The 16185-nt window shown below is 41.6% G+C and overlaps 2 protein-coding genes across 3 annotated transcripts in view; one reads left to right on the top strand and one right to left on the bottom strand.

Annotated features, from left to right (window-relative positions):
* PIN4 (peptidylprolyl cis/trans isomerase, NIMA-interacting 4) overlaps positions 1–16185 on the top strand; it is a gene marked incomplete at its 3' end in the record, with an annotated part of 96669 nt that overhangs the window by 8602 nt on the left and 71882 nt on the right. Inside the window, exon 4 of one of the 2 annotated variants that reach the window (XM_081222209.1) lies at positions 156–331. The exons of the other annotated variant lie outside the window; for it this stretch is intronic. Within the exon in view, the coding sequence (XP_081078335.1) occupies positions 156–314 (159 nt within the window). Of the gene's footprint in view, positions 1–155; positions 332–16185 lie in introns of those variants that run through there. 2 annotated transcript variants of the gene reach the window in all.
* The window catches only part of ERCC6L (ERCC excision repair 6 like, spindle assembly checkpoint helicase), a 60463-nt gene continuing 46765 nt past the window's right edge, over positions 2488–16185 (bottom strand). Inside the window, exon 2 of the mRNA XM_081221327.1 lies at positions 2488–6495. Within this exon, the coding sequence (XP_081077453.1) occupies positions 2814–6495 (3682 nt within the window). The 3' untranslated portion in view covers positions 2488–2813. The remainder of the gene's footprint in view (positions 6496–16185) is intronic.

The following is a 16185-nucleotide window of genomic DNA, read 5'->3' as shown; positions in this document are numbered from 1 at the left end:
GTTCAGCCCTGTTTGTCCTTGTCGAGCCTACTTCTCTCCAGCCCAGATGAATAAACCTAGGAACCTTAGCATTTGTGTTGGGAAATTCTCAGGCTACAGTAGAACTGTGCCCTCTTCAGGGCCACTTGACATCACAAATCTTTTGGGTTTTTCAGGGCGACTTGGGTTGGATGACCAGAGGGTCCATGGTGGGACCATTTCAAGAAGCAGCATTCGCCTTGCCTATAAGTGTGCTGGATAAGCCTGTGTTTACAGACCCTCCAGTTAAGACAAAATTCGGGTATCATATTATAATGGTTGAAGGGAGAAAATAAAATTGTATGAAAGACTACATGTATTTTATACATTGTTTATTTATTTATTTAAAAGGTGTTGAATAATCCTGGTATTTTATGAACTCTGTCATCATGGGTTTGTGGGTGCAGAATCAGGTGGGTAAATGTTGGTGTGCACAGCAGTAGGTATTCAGTCAGTGGGTCTTTAAGATAAGTCAAGCGGACTCCTCTTAACCTGTTAGTCCCTTCCCTCTGAGAACTGCTTTATCTGATTCTCAGTATATCCCATAAGTTAATTTAGAAACCATCTCTAGGGGCTTCCGTGGTGGTGCAGTGGTTAAGACTCCACCTGCCAATGCAGGGGACACAGGTTTGAGCCCTGGTCCAGGAAGATCCCACATGCCGCGGAGCAACTAAGCCCGTGCGCCACAGCCATTCAGTCCATGTAGGGAAACGGTGAGCTGGAGTTAGATGCAGACTATGAATTGCTGAATCACACAGTGTTATCGCCAGGATTTTTCTCAATAATGACATGTGTTCAATCATATCACCCTCCCTAAAATATTAGTCAGTCGTCTGTATCCACGGTTCTGCATTCACAGATTCAGCCAATTGCAGATCAGAAATATTTTTTTAAAAATTCCAGGGCTGGACTTCCCTGGTGGTGCAGCGGTTAAGAATCCCCCTGCCAATGCAGGGGACACGGGTTCAAGCCCTGGTCCGGGAGGATCCCACATGCCGCGGAGCAACTAAGCTCATGCGCCACAACTACTGAGCCTGTGCTCTACAGCCCGCGAGCCACAACTACTGAAGCCTATGCGCCTAGATCCCGTGCTCCGCAACAAGAGAAGCCACCACAATGAGAAGCCCATGCACCACAACGAAGAGTAGCCCCCACTTGCTGCAACTAAAGAAAGCCCACGGGCAGCAACGGAGACCCAACGCAGCCAAAAATTAATTAATTAATTAATTTAAAAATTCCAGAAACTTCCAAAAAGCAAAATTTGAGTTTGCCATGCACAGGCCTAACTATTTACATAACACTTATATTGTATCTACAAACTATTCTCAATTTATATTTATGTTGTATTAGGTATTATAAGTAATCTAGAGATGATTTTAAAGTACATGTGAGAATGTGTGTAGGTTATATGTAAATACTACACCATTTTATATGAGGGACTTGAGCATCTGTGGAGCTTGGTATCCACAGGGAGTCGTGGAAGCAATCCCCCTTGGATACCGAGGGGCAACTGTAATAATTTCTTTCGGTAAGAGCAAAATTTTGTACTATCAATAAATAACCTAGGGGCTTCCCTGGTGGCGCAGTGGTTAAGAACCCGCCTGCCAATGCAGGGGACATGGGTTCCAGCCCTGGTCCGGGAAGATGCCACATGCTTCGGAGCAACTAAGCCTGTGCACACAACTACTGAAGCCCACATGCCTAGAGCCCGTGCTCTGCAACAAGAGAAGCCACCGCTCGCCACAACTAGAGAAAGCCTGCGCACAGCAACAAAGATCCAGTGCAGCCAAAACAAATAAATAAATAAATAATGAAAAACTAAAGTGCTAAAAAAAAAAGCAGGTCAATTATTATAGTGGCTTTTCACTAGGTAACACATGGTTAACAATCCATTTCACCCCTTACTGCGTGATCTTGGGCAGGTCACAGCCTCACTGAGCCATTTCCTCAACTAAAAAATGGAAATGCTACCCTCGACCTCAAAGGATTAAACAAGAAACCTATGTAGAGTACCTAATACATAGTCAGTACTTGATAAATTCTCCAGTGACAGAGCACAGAGTGCCGTGCTGCACTTTATGTTTCTGGGAGGGAACCAAACTCCTTTTCAGTCTGCAACCCAAAGATACAATGTGCTAGCATGTGTCAGAATGCAGCTGGTGGTGAGTGAAGGATGGCCAAATGGTAGGCAAAGGGACTCCAGGGTAGGGTACCAGTGATAAAGAAGCCCAGCACCAGGTAGCTTATCCCAGTCTTCGGCTATAGTGAACCGAGAGCCTACAATAGCATGTTAAGTGCGTCTTAGATCTTGAATACTAATGACAAACTTCTGCCTAAATGAATTTTTATATGCATTTGCCGATATCAATCATCTCAGTGAAAGAAAGTAAATGAAAAGTAACTTTAATATTATCTGAACTGTGATATACAAAATTCATCATTTTCAGAATAAAATTTTAAATGGCCAGAGTAATGTTACAAAAATTTCTCTAGAAATAACACAGTTCTATTATGTTTATAGAGTATGCCTAAAAGAAAAATACAAGAATATTTGAGTAAAGAAATATTAACCTAATGCTCAGAATACCAGAATATATGTATAGGAGAAAGCAGGAGCAGGTGGTAAAGGCAAAATTTACAAAAAACAATTGGAAACAAAAACTCCCTTTTTGACTTCTCTCACCTTAAGCCTGAATGCTTCATGCTCCCAAAGAATCCAATTATGGGAACAAATTACCTTATACTCAGTTTTGCTTTAAAATACAAAATTTTTGCTTTAAATATACAATATATTCTCAAGTTTTATTAAGTTGCTTATACAAATTTAAAGTCATGAGCATGACTTCAGAATCTGAGCTTTTTATGTCAAGTGCTTTAACTAAGCAGTCTAAGGCTTCCTGTATTTTTCCACACTCTTTCAGTTCTTTTCCACGCAAGACAAGAGTCTCATAGTCGTCTGCAGCCTCCAGTGCCACATCCTGGGGAGAGTCAACCAACTGTCCACCAGACAAAGGCTCAGGGTCACCAGGAAAGTTCTCCTGAGCCAGAGCACCAGGCTTAGGTGTACTTAACCAGCTAGACTTATTTTCTGAAGACAGTGTTTCTCTGGAAGGATCTTCTTCTGTATGCTCTGGGGCTTCACCACTGCTTTCCTCTGCTCCTTCCTCCAGGTAATCTTCAGCAACCTTTGCTTCACTGCTATTGTCAAGTCTTTCCTCCATATCCTCCACATGGTCTAAAACCACATTAATAAGAGACCTCCTAGAAGCCAGGGATCTTCTAGAGTTTATAGACTTATTTAAACTATCAGATATTTTAGGTGAAAAGAACCTTCCAGGTGGACTGATGTCATCTTTGGGAGTTGAGGCATCAAATTGTTTTACAGATAAAAACGGGAAGGGAGATGTGTTGAATGGGTTTGTGCCTGAAGTATCTGTAATAAAAGTATCATGTTCAACTTCATCGTCTGAATCGATACGTCTAGCTTTTCTTCTGACTTTCACATTAACTACTACTTCTTCTGGCTCATCATCTTTCTCAGAAAGATCCACACTGAGACATGCTTTGCTATGCACGGACTCTGCTCTGGAATTAGCTGCAGAGCCACACAAGCTATTTTCTTTCTCCACATGCTCCAAAGACTGACTGGAAAAATTTTGTCCATTGTCTGCAGAATCTTCCAAGAAAAGATTGAAGTCACATGCATACTGTGCTGGAGATGCTAAAGGTTCCTCTTCCAACTTGGCCTCATTCACTTGAACATCCTGTAGTGCACTGTGGGCTGCTGCTAAGTCATCATCAGCTATCTTAATAACAGATACATTCGATTCTGGCCTTTGATATTCCTTTGTTTCGGGATTAGCAGGCCAGGGATTGCAGTGATGTAAAATCTCATCTTCCTCTAGTTGATCTAGATTTGGCCCAAGATCAGCTCTAACTGACTTGCTAGGTAAAAAATTGAAACTTCCCTGAGGGCTCTCTTGCTGTGCCTCCCGCATAGGCCCCTCTTGTGATGCCTCTTTTTGGAGAGCCATTCCTGATAAAGAGTCAGTCCAAATTTCTTCTACATCTTCACACCCCTTGGGTAAAGTGGCTACAAAATCAGCATCAAATGTACTTGCACACGGGTGCCTACCATCTTGTGGGATGGTAATGTTCATCTTTCTCCTGGCGAGATCTTGTTTTTCACCCTCTTCAGGCAGATCCTCAATGATTACACTTGCCATTTGGGAACTGATTTCGTCTTCCTGGGTGTGGTGAGTTGGTAGAAGACGTGAAGGCCAAGGCTGTGGTTTATTTAATTCATGGCAGTTCTTCTTTGTTTGAGAAGGAAATACAGGTTCTCTCAGCCATATCCCCTCATTTCCAGCTTTTTGTCTTTCCATTAAGAACTCTGTATTTTGAGACTCGAATTCAACAAGGAATTGAGCTTTCTGAACCCTTTGTTGAATATAGTGAGAGTCTTCGATCACATCAAGCTCTTCTTTAACAGATAGGTCATGCGTGTACATCAAATCATGGTCTGAGATTCCAGCTATCCTCAAAGAGTGCAGGAAGGCAATATGTTCATCTAGTTTCTTATCAGATCTCCTCTGAGCAGCATGCAAAGACTGAAGCTGCATCTGGGTTGCAGAGTTCTGAAAATCCTCAATTGTAAAGAGCTCTCTCAATTCTTGTTTACTAAAATATCGGAAAGGGTTCTTCTTATCACCAGTAGTTTGTCTTATTAATGAGTCCTTGAAAACCTGTCTTCTGTATATTTTTTCCTCTACAGTTCCACAAGTGATTAGCCTATAAACTACAACATTTTCTTTTTGTCCAATTCGGTAAACTCTATCCACAGCTTGAGCATCAGTTGCAGGATTCCAGCTAGGGTCAAAGATGACCACTCTACTTGCTGCGGTTAGTGTTAAGCCAACACCACCTACTTGAGTGGTAAGCAGAAAAACAGAGTAATCTTTATTTTGCTGGAATAAGCTAATTCTTTTTTCTCGTTCCACAAGATGAGTAACTGTTCCATCAATTCTCAATATCATAAAGTGCCTATTCTTTAACAGGCGTTCGATGATGTTTAGAATTCGTCTTGACTGGCAAAACACCAGAGTTTGATGCCCTTCATCTCGCAGTCTCTTAAGCAGGTCCATTAGAAATATCATTTTTCCAGATTCTTCCATCAGTGCATCATCACTTATTTGATCAATATGGTCCACATCTGAGGAATCTTCCCCTTCAATTTCATCTTGAACAGAGAATTTGACAGCTCCTAGATTCAGCAAACCACAAGCCCGTGCAGATAGCAGCCTAGGATGATCACAGAGCTTCTTTAAGACACTTAGCTCAGCCAAAGGCGAGCGTGTCTCCATTAACAACTCCTTGATATGATCTAGAGACACGAATTTCCTGTATATTTCTTCCTGTAAAGGTACAAGACGTATCCAAATAATTAAATCATTTTTTCTGGAAAGGGAAGGCATTTCACATATGGCACCAACATCTGGACTCTTTTCACTAAGCTGGACCTCTGGGTTGCTTGACTTTTTCTTCTGTACCTCTTCTTTAGTCCTCCTAAGAAAATAGGGCTTTATGATTGCCATTAAATTTTCAGATATTTTAAATCCCAAGGCTTTTTCCCCTGGGGTAGCATCCTTCTCTCTTGCTCTAGTAATAGGATTTTCGTACTCCATTTTAAAAGTTTTTAATGTTCCTAGCAGGGACCCTTGACAAGCGAAATCAAACAGGGACCACAGTTCTTGTAAATTATTCTGGATCGGGGTTCCTGTGAGGAGGATGCGATTACTGGCAGGGACAGCACGAGCACATATTGCTGACTTGGTAGATGAGGTTTTTATTTTATGTGCTTCATCAAGGATGACATAGTCCCACACAAACTCTTGGCCATTCAAGCTGGAAAGTTGCTGCCAATTATTGATTAACATTTGGTATGTGGTGATAATGACACCATTCCTTTGCTGAATCCGACTGAGGTTTCTGGTACGTTCATCCTTGCTAGGACCATGAAAGGTTTTGACTCTCATTCCTGGGGTCCACTTGACAAATTCTTTTAGCCACGTGCTGATGAGACTGGTTGGCATGATCAATAGCACATGGTTCACAAGTGAAGCATCAAACATACCAGAAAGGAAAGCGATGATTTGAACAGTCTTTCCTAATCCCATATCATCTGCCAGAATACCACCTCTCCTTCCATCCCTATATAGGCTATAGAGGAAAGCTACACCTTCCTTCTGGTACTCAAATAGTTGGTTGTGCAGTTCTCTATAGAGCAGCAGGCCACAGTTGCACACATCCGTGAATTCATCATCTCCATGTTCTGCCAACTCCTCCAAGGCTTCCTGTAGTTTTTGGATTCTGCTCATCACCTTTTCATTGGGAAAAATGTCCTTTGCCAAATTGAAAAGTTTAAGTGCTTCTTCCAGATCTCCATTCTTAGTTGCTTCTTTGGCCTCTTTCACGTATCTATAAAAAAAAAGTTAAAAAAAAGATATATATACATAGAGAGAGATTGATAGGTAGAAGATTAGAAAGAAAGGAAACAGACTGAACATTCAGTCTAAGAACACTTTAGAGTCCATTTTGGAATCCAAACCACAGTTGAGCTTTCAATATCCTCAATTCAGGATGGGAAAGATGAGCACAGAAGATGCCAATGAAAGCTGGCACCACTTAAGAAGACACAAATATCCACCAGACACTGCCAGCAACAACTTCATGCATTAGTTGTAGGAAATGTATGTGCAAAGGTTATTGCACATACAGTAACAAACCAACCAACCTATATTGTGGGAATATGGAAACAGGAAGATACATGGGCACTTCTCGGACCTTATTTTTCTGGACCTCTGTTCACACTATTGATTACTCTCCTTACAATTCCCTCCTTCCACCGGATTCCTATAGATTCCTCCTGGTTTCCTCCCCCATCGCTGGCCCTTTCTTCTCTGTGTCCTTCTTAGGCTCCTATTCTTCCTCCACAAGGGCTCAGTCCTGGGCCCTCTTCTCACTCCTTTTACTCTTTGCTCATTGTCTCCCAGAGCTTCCACTCCCACCTATGTGCTCATAACTCCCAAAGCACTTTCTCCAACCCAGGGCTTGCCCTCAAGCACTAGTCTAGACCCATATTCCAACTACCTTCTGGACATCTCCATTTGAAAGTTTCACATGCACCTCCAATTCAATTAATCCCAAATTAAACTTATTATTTCCCCTCTTAAAACGTACGTCTTGGGACTTCCCTGGTGGTCCAGTGGCTAAGACTCTGCGCTCCCAATGCAGGGGGCCCGGGTTCAATCCCTGGTTGGGGAACTAGATCCCACATGCATGCCACAACTAAGAGTCCGCATGCTGCAACCAAGAAGCCCGCATGCCACAACTAAGATCCCGTGTGCCACAACTGGGACCTGGTGCAGCATGCATGAATGCATAAATAAATAAACGTGCTTCCCCATTTGTGTGGTAATAAATGACACTACCATCCACTTAGCCATAAAAGCTAGAAACTGAAAGATCATCCTTGATCTCCAAGCGAAATGAGTCATTCTTGACTTCTCCCTCTTTTTAACCACCTCAGCCCTTAGCCAAGAGTCCCCCAAGCCTGTGTCAAAACAGAAATATAGATCAATGGAACAGGATAGAAAGCCCAGAGATAAACCCACACACATATGGTCACCTTATCTTTGATAAAGTAGGCAAGAATATACAATGGAGAAAAGACAGCCTCTTCAATAAATGGTGCTGGGAAAACTGGACAACTACATGTAAAAGAATGAAATTAGAACACTCCCTAACACCGTACACAAAAATAAACTCAAAATGGATTAAAGACCTAAATGTAAGGCCAGACACTATAAAACTCTTAGAGGAAAACATAGGCAGAACACTCCGTGACATAAATCACAGCAAAATCCCTTTTGACCCACCTTCTAGAGAAATGGAAATAAAAACAAAAATAAATGGGACCTAATGAAACTTAAAAGTTTTTCCACAGCAAAGGAAACCATAAACAAGACGAAAAGACAACCCTCAGAAAGGGACAAAATATTTGCAAATGAAGCAACTGACAAAGGATTAATCTCCAAAATATACAAGCAGCTCAGGCAGCTCAATATCAAAAAAACAAGCAACCCAATCCAAAACTGGGCAGAAGACCTAAATAGACATTTCTCCAAAGAAGATATACAGATTGCCAACAAACACATGAAAGGTAGCTCAACATCACTAATCATTAGAGAAATGCAAATCAAAACTACAGTGATGGGGCTTCCCTGGTGGCACGGTGGTTGAGAGTCCGCCTGCCGATGCAGGGGACACGGGTTCGTGCCCCGGTCCGGGAAGACCCCACATGCCACAGAGCAGCTGGGCCCGTGAGCCATGGCCACTGAGACTGTGCGTCTGGAGCCTGTGCTCCGCAACGGGAGAGGCCACAACAGTGAGAGGGCCGCAAACTGCAAAAAAATAAAAAATAAGAAAACCTACGGTGAGGTATTACCTCACACCAGTCAGAATGGCCATCATCTAAAAATCTACAAACAATAAATGCTGGAGAGGGTGTGGAGAAAAGGGAACACTCTTGCACTGTTGGTGGGAATGTAAATTGATACAGCCACTATGGAGAACAGTATGGAGGTTCCTTAAAAAACTACAAATAGAACTACCATATGACCCAGCAATCCCACTACTGGGCACATACCCTGAGAAAACCATAATTCAAAAAGAGTCATGTACCACAATGTTCATTGCAGCTCTATTTACAATAGCCAGGACATGAAAGCAACCTAAGTGTCCATCGACAGATGAATGGATAAAGAAGATGTGGCAGAGCTTCCCTGGTGGTGCAGTGGTTGAGAGTCCGCCTGCCTATGCAGGGGACACAGGTTCATGCCCCGGTCCGGGAAGATCCTACATGCCACGGAGCGGCTAGGCCCATGAGCCATGGCCGCTGAGCCTGTGCGTCCGGAGCCTATGCGCTGCAATGGGAGAGGCCACAACAGTGAGAGGCCCACGTACCGCAAAAAAAAGAAAAAAAAAAAAGATGTGGCCCATATATACAATGGAATATTACTCAGCCATAAAAAGAAATGAAATTGAGTTATTTGTAGCAAGGTGGATGGACCTAGAGACTGTCATAGAGAGTGAAGTAAGTCAGAGAAAAATAAATACCGTATGCTAACACATATATATGGAATCTAAAAAAAAATGGTTCTGAAGAACCTAGGGGCAAGACAGGAATAAAGACGCAGATATAGAGAATGGACTTGAGGACACGGGGAGGGGGAAGGGTAAGCTGGGACGAAGTGAGAGAGTGGCATGGACATATATATATACTACCAAATGTAAAACAGATAGCTAGTGGGAAGCAGCCGCATCGCAAAGGGAGATCAGCTCAGTGCTTTGTGTCCACCTAGAGGGGTGGGATAGGGAGAGTGGGAGGGAGATGCAAGAGGGAGGAGATATGGGGATTTATGTATATGTATAGCTGATTCACTTTGTTATACAGCGGAAACTAACACACCAGTGTAAAGCAATTATACTCCAATAAAGATGTTAAAAAACAAACAAAGAAAAACAAATATAACCTGTGTCTTTCTCTCCCATCACTACTACTACTGTGGTCCAAGTCACCATCATCTCTGGATTGGATAACTGCAACTTCCTACTCACTGGTCTCCCTACATCCACTCTTGGCCCCTCCAATACATTCTCTACATAGCAGCCAGCGATATTGTCTTAAAACATAAAAGAAATCGTCACTCTTCTGCTTAAAATTCTTCAGTGGTTTACAGTTGATAAGATTTTGAGAGGATGCCATAACAATTCACTGAGGACAGGATAGTCTTTTCAACTAAATATCCATGTGCAAAAGAATGAAAGTGGTCCCCGACCTCACACCATACACAAAAATTAATTCAAAATGAATCAAAGACCTAAATATAAGCGCTAAAACTATAAAACTCTTAGAAGAAAATATAAGTATAAATCTCCATGACCTTGGATTTGGCAATGGTTTCTTAGATATGATACCAAACACACAAGCAACCAAAGGGAAAAATAAATTGGGCTTCATAAAAGCTAAAAACTTGGGGACTTCCCTGGTGGTCCAGTGCATAGGACTCCATGCTCCCAATGCAGGGGACCCGGGTTGATCCCTGGTCAGGGAACTAGATCCCACATGATGCCACAACTGAAGAGCCTGCATGCCACAACTAAGACCTGGTACAGCCAAATAAATAAATAAAATAGTTTTTAGAAAACAGCTAAAACCTTTTGTGCTTCAAAGGATACCATGAAGAAAGTGAAAAGACAACCCAAGGAATGAGAGAAAATACTTGCAAATCTTGTACCTGGATAAAGGATTTGTACCTTAAAAAGAACTCTAAGAACTCAATAATTAAAAGACAAATAGGGACTTCCCTGGTTGTCCAGTGGTCAGGACTCAGCACTTTCAGTGCTGTGGCCCCGTGTTTGATCCCTGGTCAGGGAACTAGGATCCCACAAGCCGCGCAGCATGGCCAAAAAACAAAAAACAAACAAACAAAAAAGACAAATAACCCAATTAAGGTGGTCAAAGGATCTGACTAGACATTTCTCCAAAGAAGAAATACAAATAGCCAATAACCATATGAAAAGATGCTCAACATCATTAGTCATCAGGGGAAACGCAAACCAAAACCACAATGATACCACTTCATGCCCATTAGGATGGCTAGAATCAAAAAGAGAGAAAATACCAAGTGTTGGCAGCAATATGGAAAATTGGAACTCTATAACACTGTTAGTAGGAATGTAAAATGGTGCAGCTGCTTTGGAAATTAGTCTGTCAGTTCCTCAAAAAGTTACACATAGAGTTACCATGGAATTTAGGAATTCTACTCCCAGGTACATACTCAAGAGAAATGAAAACATTTGATCACAGAAAATCTTGTACATGAATGTTCATAGCAGTATTGTATTATTCACAAAGCCAAAAGGGGAAATAACACAAATGTCCATCAACTGATGAATAGATAAAAATGTGGTATATCCACACAACGGAATATTATGCAGCCATAAAAAGTAATGAAATACTGATTCATGCTACAGCATGAATGAGTCGTGGAAACGTTTTGCTGCATGAAATAATAAGGCAGTCACTCACAGATGCAGAGAACAAACTAGTGGTTACCAGTGGGGAGAGGGAAGGGGGAGGGACAATAGGGGTAGGGGATTAAGAGGTACAGACTATTAGGTATAAAATAAGCTAAAATGATATATTGTACAACACAGGGAATATAGCCAATATTTTATAATAACTATAAATGGAGTATAACCTTTGAAAATTGTGAATCACTATATCTTACATCTGTAATTTACATAATATTGTATATCAACTATACATCCAAAAAAAAAGCCAGTCACAAAAGGCCACACATTTTATGATTCCATTTATATGAAATGTCCAAAACAGGCAAATTCACAGAAAAAGTAGATTAGTGGTTGCCAGGGGCTGGGGGGCTGGGGGATTCATGGACTTGGGGGTGGTACGTATGATGGCTAAAGGGTAAGGAATTTCTTTCGGGGTGATGAAAATGTTCTAAAACTAATTGTGGTGATGGCTGCACAACTCTGTGAATATACTAAAAATTATTAAATTGTACATTTTAAATCAGTGAAATGTATGGTATGAGAATGATACCTCAACAAAGCTGTTAACAACAACAAAAAAATCTTGGGACTTCCCTGGTGGCGCAGTGGTTAAGAATCCGCCTGCCAATGCAAGGGAAGTGGGTTCGATCTCTGGTCTGGGAAGATCCCACATGCCACAGAGCAACTAACCCCGTGTGCCACAACTACTGAGCCTGCGCTCTACAACCTGCGAGCCACAAATACTGAGCTGACGCACCGCAACTGCTGAAGCCTGTGTGCTCTAGGGCCTGTGCTCCGTGACAAGAGAAGCCACCGCTATGAGAAGCCTGAGCACCACAACGAAAAGTAGCCACTGCTCGCCACAACTAGAGAAAGCCCATGCACTGCAAGACCTAAAACAGCCAAAAAAAAAAAAATCTTCAGTGGCTTCCTATGGACTACAGAATGAAGTTTAAGCTCCTTAGCTTGGCATTCCAAGCCCTGACTGATACACCCAGGAACTGCTTTCCTCTCTGCCTTAACTTCTGCACGTCCTGCCTCAAACATTTTATTTTAACCCCTTATGCCCATCATACTGTGTTATGTGCTCTAATGCTTAAGCTCACCCCACCCTCCTTTCCTGGAGTACACTCCTCTCCTTTCACCAAGCTTACCTCAAAGAACTCATTCTATCTATCTATCTATCTATTTACTTATGGCTGCATTGGGTCTTTTTCTTTTTTTACATCTTTATTAGAGTATAATTGCTTTACAATGGTGTGCTAGTTTCTGTTCCACAACAAAGTGAATCAGTCACACACACACATATGTTCCCATATCCCTTCCCACTCGCGTCTCCCTCCCTCCCAGGTTCCCTATCCCACCCCTCTAAGTGGTCACAAAGCACCAAGCTGATCTCCCCTTGCTATGCAGCTGCTTCCCACTAGCTATCTATTTTACGTTTGGTAGTGTATATATGTCCATGCCACTCTCTCACTTTGTCTCAGCTTACCCTTCCCCCTCCCCATATCCTCAGTTTCATTCTCTAGTAGGTCTGTTTTTATTCCTGTCTTACACCTAGGTTCTTCATGACATTTTTTTTCTTAGATTCCATATATATGTGTTACCATACGGTATTTGTCTTTCTCTTTCTGACTTCCTTCACTATGTATGACAGACTCTAGGGCCAGCCACCTCACTACAAATAACTCAATTTCGTTTCTTTTTATGGCTGAGTAATATTCTATTGTATATATGGGCCACATCTTCTTTATCCATTCATCCAGTGACGGACACTTAGGTTGTTTCCATCTCCTGACTATTTTAAATAGAGCTGCAATGAACATTTTGGTACATGACTCTTTTTGAATTATGGTTTTCTCAGGGTATATGCCCAGTAGTGGGACTGGTGGGTCATATGGTAGTTCTATTTGTAGTTTTTTAAGGAACCTCCATACTGTGCTCCATAGTGGCTGTACCAATTCACATTCCCACCAGCAGTGCAAGAGTGTTCCCTTTTCTCCACACCCTCTCCAGCATTTATTGTTTCTAGATTTTTTTTTTTTTTTTGCGGTATGCGGGCCTCTCACTGTTGTGGCCTCTCCCGTTGCGGAGCACAGGCTCCGGACACGCAGGCCCAGCGGCCACGGCCCACGGACCCAGCCGCTCCGCGGCATGTGGGATACTCCCGGACCGGGGCACGAACTCGCATCCCCTGCATCAGCAGGCGGACTCTCAACCACTGCGCCACCAGGGAAGCCCTGTTTCTAGATTTTTTGATGAGGGCTATTCTGACCAGTGTGAGATGATATCTCAATGTAGTTTTGATTTGCATTTTTCTAATGATTAATGATGTTGAGCATTCTTTCATGTGTTTGTTGGCAGTCTGTATATCTTCTTTGGAGAAATGTCTACTTAAGTCTTCTGCCCATTTTTGGATTGGGTTGTTTGTTTCTTTTAATTGAGCTGAATGAGCTGCTTGTAAATTTTGGAGATTAATCCTTTGTCAGTTGCTTCATTTGCAAATATTTTCTCCCATTCTGAGGGTTGTCTTTTGGTCTTGTTTATGGTTTCCTTTGCTGTGCAAAAGCTTTGAAGTTTCATTAGGTCCCATGTGTTTATTTTTGTCTTTATTTCCATTTCTCTAGGAGGTGGGTCCAAAAGGATCTTGCTGTGATTTATGTCATAGAGTGTTCTGCTATGTTTTCCTCTAAGAATTTGATAGTTTCTGGCCTTACATTTAGGTCTTTAATCCATTTTGAGCTTATTTTTGTGTATGGTGTTAGGGAGTGTTCTAATCTCATACTTTTACATGTACATGTCCAGTTTTCCCAGCACCACTTATTACAGAGGCTGACCTTTCTCCACTGTATATTCCTGCCTCCTTCATCAAACATAAAGTGACCATATGTGCGTGGGTTTATCTCTGGGCTTTCTATCCTGTTCCATTGATCTATCTTTCTGTTTTTGTGCCAGTACCATACTGTCTTCATTACTGTAGCTTTGTAGTATAGTCTGAAGTCAGGGAGCCTGATTCCTCCAGCTCTGTTTTTCGTTCTTAAGATTGCTTTGTCTATTCGGGGTCTTTTGTGTTTCCATACAAATTGTGAAATTTTTTGTTCTAGTTCTGTGAAAAATGCCAGTGGTAGTTGGATAGGGATTGCATTGAATCTGTAGATTGCTTTGGGTAGTAGAGTCATTTTCACAATGTTGATTCTTCCAATCCAAGAACATGGTATATCTCTCCATCTATTTGTATCATCTTTAATTTCTTTCATCAGTGTCTTATAGTTTTCTGCATACAGTTCTTTTGTCTCCCTAGGTAGGTTTATTCCTAGATATTTTATTCCTTCTGTTGCAGTGGTAAATGGGAGTGTTTTCCTGAATTCACTTTCAGATTTTTCATCATTAGTGTATAGAAATGCCAGAGATTTCTGTGCATTAATTTTGTATCCTGCTACTTTACCAAATTCATTGATTAGCTCTAGTAGTTTTCTGGTGGCATCTTTAGGATTCTCTATGTATAGTATTACATCATCTGCAAACAGTGACAGCTTTACTTCTTCCTTTCCCATTTGGATTCCTTTTACTTCCTTTTCTTCTCTGCTTGCTGTGGCTAAAACTTCCAAAACTACGTTGAATAAGAGTGGTGACAGTGGGCAACCTTGTCTTGTTCCTGATCTTAGTGGAAATGCTTTCAGTTTTTCACCATTGAGGACGATGTTGGCTGTGGGTTTGTCATATATGGCCTTTATTGTGTTCAGGAAAGTTCCCTCTGTGCGTACATTCTGCAGGATTTTTATCATAAATGGGTGTTGAATTTTGTCGAAAGCTTTCTCTGCATCTACTGAGAGGACCATATGGTTTTTCTCCTTCAGTTTGTTAATATGGTGTATCACATTGATTGATTTGCGTATATTGAATCCTTGCATTCCTAGAATAAACCCCACTTGATCATGGTGTATGGTCCTCTTAATGTGCTGTTGGATTGTGTTTGCTAATATTTTGTTGAGGATTTTTACATGTATGTTCATCAGTGATACTGGCCTGTAGTTTTCATTATTTGTGACATCCTTGTCTGGTTTTGGTATCACAGTGATGGTGGCCTCATAGAACGAGTTAGGGAGTGTTCCTCCCTGTGCTATATTTTGGAACAGTTTGAGAAGGATAGGTGTTAGCTCTTCTCTAAATGTATGATAGAATTCACCTGTGAAGCCATCTGGTCCTGGGCTTTTGTTTGTTGGAAGGTTTTTAATCACAGTTTCAATTTCAGTGCTTGTGACTGATCTGTTCATATTTTCTATTTCTTCCTGATTCAGTCTTGGCAGGTTGTGCATTTTAAAGAATATGTCCATTTCTTCCAGGTTGTCCATTTCATTGGCATAGAGTTGCTTGTAGTAATCTCTCATGATCTTTTGTATTTCTGCAGTGTCAGTTGTTACTTCTCCTTTTGCATTTCTAATTCTACTCATTTGAGTCTTCGCCCTTTTTTTTTTTTTTTTTTTTTTTACTTTTTCGGTACGCGGGCCTCTCACTGTTGTGCCCTCTCCCATGGCGGAGCACAGGCTCCGGACGCGCAGGCTCAGCAGCCAGGGCTCACGGACCTAGCCGCTCCACGGCACGTGGGATCCTCCCGGACCGGAGCACGAACCTGTGTCCCCTGCATCAGCAGGCGGACCCTCAACCACTGTGCCACCAGTGAAGCCCTCCCTTTTTTTCTTGATCAGACTGGCTAATGGTTTATCAATTTTATCTTCTCAAAGAACCAGGTTTTAGTTTTATTGATCTTTGCTATTGTTACCTTCATTTCTTTATCATTTATTTCTGATCTGATTTTTATGATTTCTTTCCTTCTGCTAACTTTGGGGGTTTTTTGTTCTTCTTTCTCTAATTGCTTTAGGTGCAAGGTTAGGTTGTTTATTCGAGATGTTTCCTGTTTCTTAAGGTAGGATTGTATTGCTATAAACTTCCCTCTTAGACTGCTTTTGCTGCATCCCATAGGTTTTGGTTCGTCGTGTCTCCATTGTCATTTGTTTCTAGGCATTTTTT

This window comes from Mesoplodon bidens (genome assembly GCF_964165515.1).
Source record: "Mesoplodon bidens genome assembly, chromosome: X".
NCBI lineage: Eukaryota > Metazoa > Chordata > Mammalia > Artiodactyla > Ziphiidae > Mesoplodon > Mesoplodon bidens.
This window is presented reverse-complemented; position numbering and strand designations above follow the sequence as displayed.